This window comes from Myotis yumanensis, unplaced genomic scaffold (assembly GCF_028538775.1).
Source record: "Myotis yumanensis isolate MYYU_CA2020_CCGP unplaced genomic scaffold, mMyoYum1.0.hap1 SCAF_17, whole genome shotgun sequence".
Taxonomy (NCBI): Eukaryota; Metazoa; Chordata; class Mammalia; order Chiroptera; family Vespertilionidae; genus Myotis; species Myotis yumanensis.
Window position 1 is genome coordinate 40,781,328 of NW_027223768.1, and position 14,066 is coordinate 40,795,393.

The 14,066-nt window shown below is 59.9% G+C and overlaps 1 protein-coding gene across 1 annotated transcript in view; it reads right to left on the minus strand.

Moving 5' to 3' along the window:
- Positions 1 to 219: 219 nt before the first annotated feature.
- UCK2 (uridine-cytidine kinase 2) overlaps positions 220 to 14,066 on the minus strand; it is a 59,487-nt gene continuing 45,640 nt past the window's right edge. The window contains exons 2-7 of the mRNA XM_070396313.1: positions 12,639 to 12,798; positions 11,863 to 11,959; positions 11,167 to 11,309; positions 6,418 to 6,515; positions 4,093 to 4,141; positions 220 to 3,303 (exon numbers count right to left, since the gene is read on the minus strand). Of these exons, the coding sequence (XP_070252414.1) occupies positions 3,164 to 3,303; positions 4,093 to 4,141; positions 6,418 to 6,515; positions 11,167 to 11,309; positions 11,863 to 11,959; positions 12,639 to 12,798 (687 nt within the window). The 3' untranslated portion in view covers positions 220 to 3,163. The remainder of the gene's footprint in view (positions 3,304 to 4,092; positions 4,142 to 6,417; positions 6,516 to 11,166; positions 11,310 to 11,862; positions 11,960 to 12,638; positions 12,799 to 14,066) is intronic.

The following is a 14,066-nucleotide window of genomic DNA, read 5'->3' on the forward strand; positions in this document are numbered from 1 at the left end:
CCCTCACCCTCCCATCACCCCGACCTCCCATGGCCCCTCACCCTCCCATCGCCCCCACCTCCCGTGGCCTCTCACTCTCCCATCGCCCCCACCTCCCGTGGCCCCTCACTCTCCCATCGCCCTACCTCCCGTGGCCCCTCACCCTCCCATCGCCCCGACCTCCTGTGGCCCCTCACCCTCCCATCGCCCCCACCTCCCAAGCACCACAGAAGGCACAGGTGGCTTTCTGTTCAGTCTTTATTTACAACAAAGTACATTACATGTGGCCATTCCTATAACTGAACAATTGAGACCCGGTTAGGAGGCAGAGGGGGGAGCAAGCGTCTCAAAGAAAAAGGCCCAAGTCCCTCCGCAGCTGGGCTCCGCCACCGGAAGAGCAGCGAGGAGGCTCTGCCACACCTGCCACCCGCCCACCGAGAGGGAGGCAGGGCCAGAGATCAAAGGGGCTCTGAGCTCCACTCAGCCCAGCGACCCCTCCCTTGTCCCACCATCCAGAGAACGGGGTGAAGGGCAGAGCCTGCCCCCCACCCGCCAAACCCAGCACTCAGGTGACCCTCCACCAGCTGGGCTCCAGCCCCTCCCACTCCCCACCTGCCTGCAGCCTGACCCAGTAGCCTGAGACTGGTGACCCACTGGCACCCAGACAAGTGTCCAATTGAGCCCAGGGGACAGGAAGCCAGTGGCCATGCAGCCGGGAGAGGAGCAGAGCGGCACTGCAGGGCCGCTGTTCTAAAGGGGGCGCTGGAGACCCTCCCGTCACCGCCCTCGGCCTCCGAGCTCCTGTGGTCTCCCAGGGCCACGCCACCCACTCCCCACAGGACACCCGAGGTCAGCACCTGCGCTTCCTCACACCGCCCCCACCTCTGCTCCCACTGGCCGGGCTGCCCACAAAGGAGGCCGCAGCAGGAGATCCGTGAGCCTGAGGGAGTGCGGGGCCAGGCCTTCCGGGGGCGGCTGAGGCTTCACGCCCGTTTCCCACTCGCCTGGTCTGCGGACAATGCGTGGGAGAAGCCAGCACCATGGGGCTCTGAAGCCAAGACGCCCGTGGGCACGACCAGCTCGCGGCTGGTCACCCACTGCTCGCGGCTGCCAGTCCCGGAGGGCAGATACCAGATGACGCGGTCGTGGCCTAATGACTCTCCGGTGCAATCAGAGACCCAGCGGCTCTGGAATGCCAGCCCAGGACCTGTCCTACAGCTCAAGTTCAGCCTCAGTTGGCGAAATGCTGGGCTCGGCAGGGCTTCCCCTTTCCTGGCCCAGGACACAGGGTTCCCAGAACCGGGCCACGGTCAGCACCGCCAGTGAGTGTGGCCCAGCGCCCCCAGCAGAGCCACTGAGAACTGGAGATGGTTTTACCAGGAGGCCGGGCAGCCCACAGCGGCTTGGCCCCCACACCATGGGTGGACGAGGCGGCTACGTCGTCAAGGCTGGGATGAGAAAGCCCACCTTCCGAGCAGGTGGACCCACAGCCAAGGCACTAAATGGTTTGGCACCTGGGAGCTTCAAGTAAAGTTGAGGGTGCTACCCGCTGACGGACAGGCCACAGCTCCGGCACAGGGGCGGGCCTCCCGGAGCACACAGGCCCCGGGGCAGGAGGACCCTAACCCAGGCCTGCCCTCCACCCTTCACCTCAGAGCCGTGCAAGGCAGGATGGGAAAGGTAATGAACACTGATTCTGAAACCCAGCACCTCCGCCCGGACCCCTCAGAGCCCGTGCCCCACCAGGCGGCTGCGGGGTCAGGAGCACCCTCAGGCCTGTGACACATCTCCCCACCGTCTCAAGGGCGGCAAAGTTCTATTGGGGATTAGGTTTGAAACAGCAAAACAGAGTTAGAGTCAAATCGAGTCCAGAAAAGGAGGGTCAACATGGATGGTGCTCGCGGGGCACGTGGCAGATGCACCTGAACGGCTCTGATGGGCTCGGCAGCATCGGGAAGGGAAGGGCAGGGCCCCCCAGAACACTCAGGCAGGGCAGCCTGAGGAGGACAAGCTGAGGGTGTGGCAATGAGAAAGGGAGGCTGTCTCTCGGGCAGTTACAGGCTGGGGCGCGGACTCTAATCAGACCTCAACTGTTCCCCCCACTTCTTGCACCCCCTCCCGCTAGAGTCCAAGAACCTGCTTCTTCCAAAGCTACTCATATTCGCCAAGAGGAAGCCCCCGGGGAAGACGGAATTCTCCACCCCAAGCCTTTCATCCCGAGACTCCAGCTTAGGACCTAAATGCCATTTCCTGCCTCCCCCACGCCCAGCGCTGCCACACCCGAAAGGCAGCCCATCTGCGATGCCGCCAGCGATGACGCTGCCTAAGGTGTGTGCCACCCCATCTCACTGCAAATCCCCGCATCTCGGGGACAAAGCCACTGTGCCCTGCACGGGCAGAGCTCTGTCGCCGCCCTGCGAGGGGCTGCCAGCTGCCCTTCTGCCAGCAGAAGTCTCTTCAGCACCCCAACTGCAAGGGACCGCTGTGCACCCCTCAGTCTGGGAAAAGCCAGGGGAGTCTGGTCCAAAACTCCCTGGGAGTCAGATCCCCACCAGGGACGAGGGACAGGCAGCTCTGGCTCTGGAGACCGAGTCACGGGGGAGTGAGGGAGGCATCATGCCGCCATCCCAGCAGCCAGGGGTGGGCGGAGGGTGGGCCGTTGGAAAGGGCCCCTTCCCTGAGTTTGATTTTTCGGGTGAGGTCTTGCCTAATTTCAACTCAAAAGAAAAAAAGTCTCTCTCATCGACATGTCAGTAAGCTGCAGCTCCAAGCAGTGCACTCGGCAGGCGCTCAGCGTGGGCCACGAGCCCCGTGCTCCCACCTCACAGGCCAGCCCGCCCGCCTGGACGCCAGGGCCACCTGCCCGGGGAAGCTCAGCGCGGGCCCTCCTGCAAAACACTCAGCAGCAACCAGCTTTACAGGATTTTGTACATTTACACAAAAATAGATCCTTTTATATATGCGTGTGTATTGGTAACTGGTACAGGTGGGCATGATTAGGCATCACCAGTGGTAGTTGGCACAGTTCGTTGTGTAAGCTCGGGGTCAAGTTCCGTTTCAAGATCAAAGGCATTTCTTTTCCGTGTTGTTTTCTTAAATAAGCAGAGTCATAGGAAACCGTCTGTACAGACGGCCGAGCCCCTGCCGCTGCCGTGCCTGGGAGTGGGGCAGGGCCCGGGGCGGGTCAGTGCGGCCGGCTGCTGGACTCGGAGGCCTGCCTCTTGCGTGCGGGCGTGCAGCCATTGAGATAGCCGTTGGTCTGCCGCTTGGACGGCCCTCCGTTGAGAATGTCCTGGATGTGCTGCACGATGAGGTTGATGGCCACTGGGGGGCAGAGACGGGCAGCTGTTAGGGACGCACCCGGGGTGGAGGGAACCGCCTCCCCAAGCCCCCCAAGGGGCTGACGTGACCCCCTGGAGGGTCCCAGAGGAAGACGGGCCGTTCCCGGACACGGGAAGCCCTGAATACACGGGCTTCTGAGGTGGTCAGTCCCGGCGGCAGCAAGGCAATCAGCCCGACCCCGTCTGCAAGCGTGAGGACGGGCCTTCTCCACGGCACCACCGGCTGTGACCCGTCCCAAACCCAGTGACCCACGGAAGACCCTCTCCTCCAACGACGATCCAACACAGGACTCTCTCTTCTTACCATTAGAAACAATTATGCAAATGATTAACTAACTTCAAAAACAGAAGCACCAAGTGCTTTCTGGGGTGACACGCAAAGAACACATCTTCCGGGCACTGTCCTGGTCATGCCAACTCAGCCCCACCCTGGGGACCCGGACAAACCCAGGTGGCAGGCGTTCTACAAAGATCACTGTCATGAAAAAGACAGGCTGAGGACGACAGGAGGTGGACAGCGAAATCTCAGCAAACGAGACTTTAAATGGAGAAAATCAATTATAAGAGAATGAGAAGGCAGGGTTTCTCCACCCCTCTGATTTCAGCCAGGGAATAGCAGTCCACATGTGTGCCCACAGTCACACGTGCATAACACAGGGCCGGTGCCCACAGCCGCCGGGCAGGTGGGCATTTCTTTCCGGGGTCCGCCACCCCGCAGAGCCTTGTTTGGTCGCCCTGCCCCGCCCCAAAGCATGACACCCCGAGGACTCACCGAGATTGTCTACACCTCTCGGAATGATCACGTCCGCGTATTTCTTTGTCTGCGGAAAAAGGTATTTAGAACTAAGAGGGGTTCAGAGAGAAACGGGCCCAAGCCGCCCTGGGGGACCATGGGGAAGGGGCGGCCGTCTCTCCACCTAACTCAGAGGGCAGCAGCGTCAGGCTTTGGACATAATGTTTTTTACCCGCTTTATCTAAATTATAATAAATCAGCCTGGCCCGGGTAGCTAGCTCAGTTGGTTGCGTATTCAATCTCTGGTCAGGGCACATACAAGAACCAACCAATGAATGCCTAAATCAGTGGAACAACAAATCATTCTATCTCTTCCCCGCTTCCTCTCTCTTTAAAATCAATCTATTAATTAATCACAATCAATCAGCTTTTCAAGTTCACATTTGAACAGTTTACAACCTGCAGGAGGAATGTGGTCTTTGAAACCAAATCTGTAATTGCTTCTTCACCCCCAAGAAAAGTGTGAATTAGTGAAACCCCAACTTCAGGGGAGCAGTCCACCTGGAAGCTCTGCAGCCGGCAGCGCGAGGTGAACCCAGAAAAGGCCTCTGAAGACGGGGCCCGGGCCCTGTCACGTCACTTCTTTTAAAAATGTTTTTATTGATTTCAGAGAGGAAGGGAGAGTCAAAAACATTAATAATGAGTTATTGATCGGCTGCCTCCTGCACGCCCCACACTGGGGACGGAGCCCACAACCTGGGCATGTGCCCCAACCGGGAATCAAACCGTGACCTCCTGGTTCATAGGTCAACACTCAACCCCTGAGCCACGCTGGCTGGGCTACACTTGTTAAAAGGGTACAATTAGCACAAAATCCTCTTTTTATTTCACTTACTGAGATTTTGTGGCCCATTTTCCAAAGAACTGTGTCTGGGTGTATAACCGAGGTTTAGAATGAGACCACATAAACATGAGCCTCTCCAGGACAGGGATGGTCCAGGGCCACGAAAGCTGTGGCTCAGCCTCGCAGTCCGGCCTGGACCTGGTGATTTGCGGGCATGTGGGCGTTTCTCCTTTGCCCCTAAAAGTGACTGTGGTTTCTGGAGGCGTCTGTGCCCTGGGCCTCTGACTCGGCTCCCGCCTGACCCGGGCAGACCATCGGGTCCGAGCTCCGGGCTCACCCGGGAGCGACCCGATCTCTCTGGACACCAGTGGCTGGATGTGGGAACCAGCAGCAACCACCCAGAAAATGTTTGTGCCAAATTCTGAGCTCACAACTCAGTCAGTCGGCAGAAAATTGGCAGTTAGCTCTAATTCATGTCCAATAATAAATTTAGTTTGCTCTCTGATGACGTGAACAAGAGCAGGAGTCCTCAGTCAGAGGGATGGATGGACAGACGGATAGAATTTCACTGCTCTGCCGCTCAGTCCTCTTCCCAGAAACCTAACCCTGAAACCCAATCCTCAAGGTTACTCCTGCTGACTCAGAGCCTGCCTAACCTGATCGGAAACAAAGTCAAGTGCGTCTGACGCAAGACCTGCTCCTAACAGACAGGAGGAACGAAGGAGGAACGAAGGCAGCGGGAAGCTGTCTCTCCAGGAAGGGAGCAAAGACCTGTGCCTCTTCTCAACACCCTCCCAGCCCCCAGACCCACGGGGACCACCCAGACCAGGCCGAGCCTCACCCGCTCCCCACTCAGAGCTGAATCATATACCCTTAGGGAGCTAGCCCAGGGCTCCGTCAGCCTGGAGGAGACACGCGGAGTCCCCTTCCTCACGCAGGGCGCCCGGTCCCGGTGGCATTCACAGTCTCCCCAAGAAGCCGAGGACGCCCCCTGCCCTGACCTTCCTGCTCAGAAAGCCTCCTCACTGCCAGGCTGCAGGGGCTGTGCCAGGGCGGGGATGCCCCCCAGCACGGCTCCCTTCCCGATGGGGACGCATCGGGCCGAGAGGAGCTCGCACAGGCTGGGCTGAGTGACCGAGGAGGGTCAGAGGGGAGACCCTGCAGCGGAGCCCCTCCTCCCCCGCACACTCCACCCACCAGGGACCCTCCCGGGTGCCCGGTGCCCACGGCAGAGGCTGCCCTGAGCTGCGACGTGCCTTCAAGGAAGCGCTCACACCAGGAACCTGGCTACGAGACACAGGCCTCCCGGGACTGAGCAGCACGATCCCAAGGCCCCGACGGTGAGACAGACTGAGGACTGGGGTTGGGCTGCAAAGCACCAGAGGCCACCCTTCCCGGGGCGTCCGCAGAGGGTGACGCTCCCAGTGAGCTGCGAGCAGGGCGCTGCCTCAGCCCACACCCGTGTGTCTGACTACACCTTACAGTCCAGACTCAACAAAACAGTGAGGGACCGCACTCACCGGCAAGCAGAACTCCTCGAAGGCGGGCTTGACGAAGGTAATGTACTGGGACAAGATCTGCTCCAGGTCCCTCCCCCTCTCGCTGATGTCTCTTAACACTGTAAGAGAAGGGGGAGCAGTGGGAAATGCCGCCAGAGCCGACCCCTGGAGCCGACCCCGTCTCCAGGCCTCTGGATGGGCCACACGCTGGGACCCGAGCCGTGACCAAGAGCAGGTGAGCAGCGGCTTCGGGAAGACGAGTCCCACGTCTACGCCTGCTGCAGTCAAATTCGGCGAGGGCTCCAGGCTCTGAGCCACGGCTGCACGGCTTCTTGGTTCAAGCAGCATTTGACCTAATAAACTGCAGTGTGAACAGCTGAAGAGCAGGGCTGTCCTGGGGAGCCCACAAGGTGGTGGGCTTCCTGGCGGAGGGGCACACCGCCCACCTGCCTCCCGTCCCCGCACCTGTGTGCCGTCAGCGACCCTCTGCTGTCAGCCTGTCCCACTCGGTCATGCACAGAGGTTTGCAAACGGACGACGACTTAGTGAGAAACGAGGAAACCATGGTGCAGGGAACGATGGGTTAGCCCTGGGGAGCAGCCCAGACTAGGCAGGGTGATGCAGGGACATTCAAACACCTTTTTTAACAGACTCATTTGTCCAAAACGGAGAGGGTCTGCCAGACGAAGCACTAAGCCATAGCTCTGCCAGAGCACGGGCCGCCCCAGCCTGTTTCCCCAAACTCAGCAGTGAGCTGAGAGGTCAGTATGTCCGTCAAAACAGCCCCCCTGCCCTGGCCAGGTGGCTCGGTTGGTTGGGGCGTCTTCCCGTGCACAAAGGGTCACAGGGCTGATTTCCGGTCAGGGCACATTCGGGAGGCAACTGATCGCTGTTTCCCTCTCACATGGATTTCTCTCTCTCTCTCTCTCTCTCTCTCTCTCTCTCTCTCTCCTCCCTCCCTCCCTCCCTCTCCCTTCCTCTCAATCTAAAATCAATTGAAAAAATTTAAAAACAAACAAACCAAAAAAACCAGCCTCCCCCTACAGATGTCACTCTGAACCTTGGTGCACGAGCTGTGAGATCTTTCCCCCCCAAAATGGCATCACATCCACCCCCAGCCAGCTCTCAGGACACAGGCTGGGGGATGGGATGAAGCCGCTGTGAACGAACACAGGGAGCTTGTGAGCGAGTCTGGGAAGTCACATCTGACCAATCCTGCTTGCACACACCTACGCACATGGACGCGCAAGATCGGGAGGGGGAGGGGAGCGGGCGGAGGGGAGGGTTGTGGCTGTGACCCAGGCTGGCCAGGGCAAGTGTCCAGGACCACAGTCCAGAGCAAGCGCCACTGCTACGCCCCGACTTCCTCCAGCTCCTCCAAGGTGAGCCCAGGGAATAAGCAGTGGGTTGGCCCCTAACCTCCCTAAGCAGTCCTCCCTAACCAGTCCTCTCTAACCTCTCTAACCAGTCCTCCCTAACCAGCAAGAATTGCCTGGCGACCCTGACTGTCCTCCCAGACCAGAGCAGGCTGACTGTCCTCCCAGACCAGAGCAGGCTTTCACGAGAAACGGCCTGTCCCCCAGGGCATTCCGACACAGGCTCTGCAGGTGGGGACTGGCCAAGACACACAGCAGCGTCACCAAAGAGGAAGCCAGAGCCTAAGGCTATCCGAGCTGAGACAAAGCAAAGGCCACCAGCAGCCAGCTTACTCACAGCCCTGCAGGAGCCCGAGGCGGTGTCACAAGGCAAGGTTTTCACACAGCCGACTGCTCCTGGACAGGAGTCCGCCCTCGCCCAGCCCGTGTGCACACACATGCACATGCACACGCACATGCACACGCACTCACATCCTCAGCCCAGGCCTGCAGCCCATGCCCCGCACACCTAACAGCTCCTCCCATCAATCGCTGGAGGGGCAACAGGCAGGGAAAGCAGGTGGCCACCTGGGTCTACTCCCCAGCCCAGAAGCCGCTGGCCCCCACCGAGGCGGCCTCTGCTCTCGGCCGTTCCCGCCTCTGAACGACGGTGACAGGCCCTTCCTCATGCTGTCATGAAGGGACACAGGGTGAGGGGCGCTGGGCCCGCACGCAGCATGGGTGCAGAGCCTGGGAGCTTCAGGACCAAGTGGGCACCATGAACTGAGGGGAGCGGTCAGACCAGCCGAGAGCCGGAGCCTGCACAGCAGCTGGGAGGTGGGGTGGGTGCAGTGCGGGAAGGGACAGCAGGACACACACAGGATATATATATACATGTGCATCACACAACACACACACACAGAGACACACGCACACACATACATCACACAGACACACACAGACACACGCGCACACACACACGCGAGGAAAGGAAGGCCTCTATGGTTTCTACCCTGGACGCTGGGACCCTGGACATCTAAAGGCCGTCTGCCTCGCCCCCTCTCCCGGGTCCCTCCAGGGCACTGTCTCCTTGGACGGGAGGGGCCCTCCTGCTCCTCGCTGTTGGGACGCGGACAAAGTCGAGGGCTGAGTCCGGACAAGCTCTTGGCACAAAGTGGGAACTCAAGGACTCACAGCCGGCCTGGCCGGCACTGTGACCCGCACAGCTGTGCCAGGACAGGCCCAGGCGGGGGTGGGTCAGGGCAGGACGGCGCACGTCCACCCACGTTCCCACCATGGCGCCCACCGTGCCCCTTCCGCTCAGCCAAAGCCCGGACACCACTCCACGGACCCGTAACAAATACACTTCCTCGTGGCTGCGTCACTTCACTTTCAGTGCCACCCCAGGGCCCTTCCCGGGGGGGGGGGGGGGGGGGGGGGGTTGGCAGGGGTGAGTGACCAGAGGTCCGGGGGAAGGAGGCTCCTCGGAAGACGTCTCTCCGGATTGCATGACGCAGAGCAGGCGCCCCGCCCACTCGAGGAGTGACAGACAGATAAGCCACGGCCTCACTCAGGCTGCAGGAACGTCCCGTGCCCCGCAGCTGCTCCTGTCTGGCCCTTCCGGGCAGCCCTGCCCCCACAGAGCCCCTGCCGGGCCGCCCTCGGTCCCAGGCTGCCCTCCATCCCACGTGCACAGAAAAAGGATCTGAGAAAGAGCACACCGGGAAAGTCCCACAAGCGCACCAGGGAAGTGACTCACCAGTGGGCGCACGAGAGGACAGGCCCTCAAGAGACGCAGCACCTTCCCGGGGAGACAGGGAAGGTGGGGCTGCAGAGCTAAGCCCTCAAAACCCCAGGGGCCGCCTCCCCACCTCCCCCGACTCCACAGAATGGTCAGGACAAAAGAGGGACTTCCTGTTCGATCTCCACCGCCTCCTTACACTCTTTCCTGATCTCACCAACTCCTGAGGCCAGTCCCCACAGAAGGACGCCTCCCACCTCGGGCAAAGCAGATTTCCGGTCTCCACACTGACACTGATTGATTGATGCCCCACGCTCACATCACCTGCATCACCTCCAACCTCACAAGCAGCCCAGGAGGACCCACCATCAGGTGATCGATAGGAAGAGGAGGTCTGAAGAGGTGAAAGCACAGTGTGCCTGAGGGCACCCAGCGACTGAAAGGGGAAACCAGGACTCGGCTCAGTCCTCAGTCCACATGGTTCCTCGTGCCTCCGCTGCCTCCCTGAGGTGGGAGCTCACGTGGCCCTGGCAGACCTCCAGGCAGATCCCAGGCGGCTGGGTGTGACTTAAGGATCAGCCAGGCCCTGAGGCAGGTGCATGAGGAAGTCAGGCTCGGGCACAGCTGTCAGGACTCCTACCTGGCCAGTCTCAGCCCTAAAACCCAGATGTCTCCCGATTACCCAGAGAGAGATCCACCAACATCTCAAAACCAGCTGGAGCCCTGCTTTTTCCGTCACAGAGCTCTGCCCGCCCCACACACCCCCAGCCAGCAGTGTGGATCCCGCTACCACTTGGGCGGCAGAACCCTGGACTCGCTTCTCCACACGTGGCTGGGTCCGGGCGCAGCTCTTGCAGTAAGACCTCAGAAATGAATCAGCTGCAAATGTTTCACAACCGGGCACACTTCCCAGATGCCGAGGTCAGAGGCTCTGGGCTGGCACTCAGCAGATGCGACTGCCGCTGGCTGCTCGGTGCCGAGGGCTCACCTTGTCATTTCCTGTCTCCACGAGGTCCGAGTCAACCTTCATTCCCTCCTCGCCCCCACGGCACTGCCTCCGCAGGCCCTCTCATCTCTCCCCAGCTCCCCTGTGACGATGACAGCGTGCCTGTCGCCCGGATCAGTGACACAGCCCTCCAACAGCCTGTGCAGTCTTCACGCATGTGCGAGTGCCTCTGTGGATGGCCCCCGCCCCACCCCACCATAGCCGAGCCCCAGCCCCTCCTCCACGCAGCCTCCTGCGCTCTCTGCCCGATGCCCCAGAGCTGACTGTGGGCTCAGCTCCCAGACCACGAGAGCTGTGATCACAGGACACAGGCCACACTCAGTAAGGCCCGCAGCGGGGACAACAGGCTTTGTCTGAAGCCGCTGGACAGTGACGGGACCTAGAGAGCTTTCTGGAAACCAAGGGGCTAGAGAAGCAGGCTGTGGAGGAGGCATCGGCGCTGCCGGCAGGGTCCCTGCCCAGCTCCGTCTGGACCGAGGTGCCGTGGGAACCTCACAAGGAACAGAGCTCTTGATCAGACACTTCTCCAGAGAAACCAGAATAAATCTCCTCGCTCATCTCCGTGAGCTCACAAGCTTTCGCTACCCAGGGCCTAGTCCCTCCTCAGATGTCACCCAACGTTGGGGCAGCAGGAGCCTGGGGCCGGGGGCAGGAGGCCGCGCACGCACCTCTGCGGGAGAGCCGGGTGTCCGCGTCCGTGTCCACGAAGAGCTTCATCTGGAACAGGTCTCGAACCTCCTGGGAGTAGAAGGCCAGGATGCCTTCGAAGAGCACCACGTCCGCACGGTAGACGGTCACCGTCTCCTCCTTCCTGCACACAGAGCGCCAGGCTGAGCGCCGGGCCGGGCGGGACTCCCAGGGATGAGCTAGAGCCTCGGGGGGAGCCCGCGGTCCTCCCTCAGCCTCAGCAGAGACCCAGCAAAGGCGGGTGACAGCGGGACAAAGGGCTCCTCTGACCGACCTGAGCTTCCACTCAGGCAGAGACACCTGCTGTGGACGGAGAAGGGAGCGGACAGGAGCAGGTGGGGCTGCAGGAACGCGCACGGCCTGCATCCCTGAGGCTTTCAGAGGCCTGGCTCTCAGTTTCCTCCAACAACCCGCCCTTGCCAGACCTGGGAGGGAAGGACGGAGGGAGGGCCCGAGGGAGGGAGGGCCAGAAGACAGCTCCAGCGACTCCTCAGGGACCATCCCCTTTGGTAACGGACGTGTTCCAGCTGCTCCAAGAAGCGCCGGTGACACCCTGACCTGCTCATCGGGGTGCGCACGCTGCTGTCACCGCCCTCCCCGCCAGGGCACCGTGGGCACGGCAGGGAGGACAGGGCCGGGAGCCCAGGCGCAGAGGACACCCCGGGCCGCTCACTCACCGGGAATGGGTGACAAAGTCGTACACGGGGATCTGCACGGTTTTCCCCTCGATGATTTCTTTGAGAGTTTTGAAGATGAGCTCATTGTCAAAGGCATCTGAAGGAGACCAGCCGGTTAATGTCCTTCCTTTTTAAGTGACTTCTCCTGTCCCGTGCACAGGGCAGCCCTACAAACCCCGGAGCTCCGCGTCTCAGCACGAGACTGAGTTCTGAGAAGGGGGTTTTCCCTCTGGGTGGGAGCGGGGAGCAGGCATATGTCAGCCCGGAGAGCTCCCGGGGCCAGGAATGCCCCCAGGACCGGGGGAGTGGCAGGCATCGTGCCCACAGCTCCAATTCTCACTAAGAAGCCCTCGCCGAAGGGGCAGCGTGCTAACCTGAGCTTCAAGGAAGCCAACCCCAAATGAAGTCGAACCTACAGGCTTTGTTTAAAATGAGCCAGAAAAACCAGGCAAAAGCTGTTCAGGCACCCCCTGGGCCCCCGTCTTCCTCCTGCCAATCAGGTGACAGCTTCACCCCCAGGCGTGTCCGCGCAGTGCGGGTGCTGAGGACAGTGAGGCAAGGACACAGGACAGCGTGCAGGTCTCGCCTGGGTCTGGCTCACCTCCACAGAATGGCTCTCGTTCAGGACAGATGCCGTCAGAATGAGGGAGCCATGCACTGCAGGCTGAGAAGCCCCCCAGAACCCTGCAAGGCACCAGCAGCCTCCGTCTCCGACGGGAAACGGGAAGTCAGGCGCTCCCGCCATCCTAGCTTCACCCCTTCACTCCCCAACTCACCCGGGTGATCGAAGTTGAACTGGCCCTTCAGGGCCTTGGCCTTCTGCTCGGAGGTGAGGACGCGGTAGAAGCTGTCCTGGCTCAGGATGACCACCTGCTTGTGGTGGTGGTCCACCTCGTTCTGCCCCAGCAGCTGCACGATCTTCGCACAGACGGAGGACTGGAGGGGAGAGGAGCATGGAGTGAGGGGAGCACGGAGCGAGGGGCGCACGGGGCGAGGGGCGCACGTCCTCTGCAGGCAGGGCTCCGGGAGGAAGTCTGGGGTCCAGTCGCAGTGCGGGGGTGGGAGGGGCGCAGTCGTTTCTGCCTCCCCTCCACATGGCCTTTCCCAAAGCCAATGCAAGTGTCCACCAGTCCTTCTCCCCGGCCGGTGCGCTGATGTAGACACAAAGCAGGCAGCCGAGTGGAAAGCAAGCCCAGGGGTGGCGTGCTGATGGGCCAGACGCTCCCAGTCATGAAGGGGCTGATGGGCGCCCAGGGGACATCACTCAGCCCCCACCCCCATCTCTATAGCAACAGAATCCGCACCCATAGCACAGCCAAGGCTGTGGCTGTGATCCCGTCTCTGCGGTCCCTTCTGCTCTAGTCCACAGCCCCCTTCACCCTCACAGTGAGCTCAGGCCCGTGGAGCCGAGTGACCTGGGACTGGAACATAACCAATACCCACAGCAACTTGGGGGAAGCCAATCCCAAACGAAGTCGAACCTACAGGCGTTGTTTAAAATGGGCCAGAAGCCCTGACCGGTTTGGCTCAGTGGATGGAGCGTCGGCCTGCAGACTGAAGGGTCCCAGGTTCGGTTCCAGTCAAGGGCATGTACCTTGGTTGCAGGCACACCCTCAGTAGGGGGTGTGTAGGAGGCAGCTGATTGATGTTTCTCTCTCATTGATGTTTCTAACTCTCTATCCCTCTCCCTTCCTCTCTGTGGCAAATCAATAAAAATATATTTTCAACACCTTTCATACGGCTCACGAGCTTTCTCGTTTTTCACGCACCATCTGTTATGGACCTTAAATGTCAACACACTGTCTTGTCCACATGGAATGAAGCGATCTCATTGGTGGAAACCGTGCAGGTCAATCTATGAAAAACTATATAATTGCACGAACCCATAAAGCATATAGTTTTTGTCTTCAAGTTCCTGGCGCTTTTAGAAATGTTTTACACAGTACCATACATTAAAAAAATACTAGGAACTTTAATTGTTTAATTGTTTTTGTAAATAAAAATATTATAATTACTGAAAAACAACACCTAAAGTGCATTATGATCTGTAGTTATGATGATTTAAATAACGTGCAGTTTGCCCAAAAACGTGCACTCCCTGGCGTATGTCTTAGAGATTTCTATGCGGTACGAAATGTGTTAAAAAAATAAAAAATAAAATGGGCCAGAAAAACATAGAACCTGTTGACCTGGGGCACGCTTCT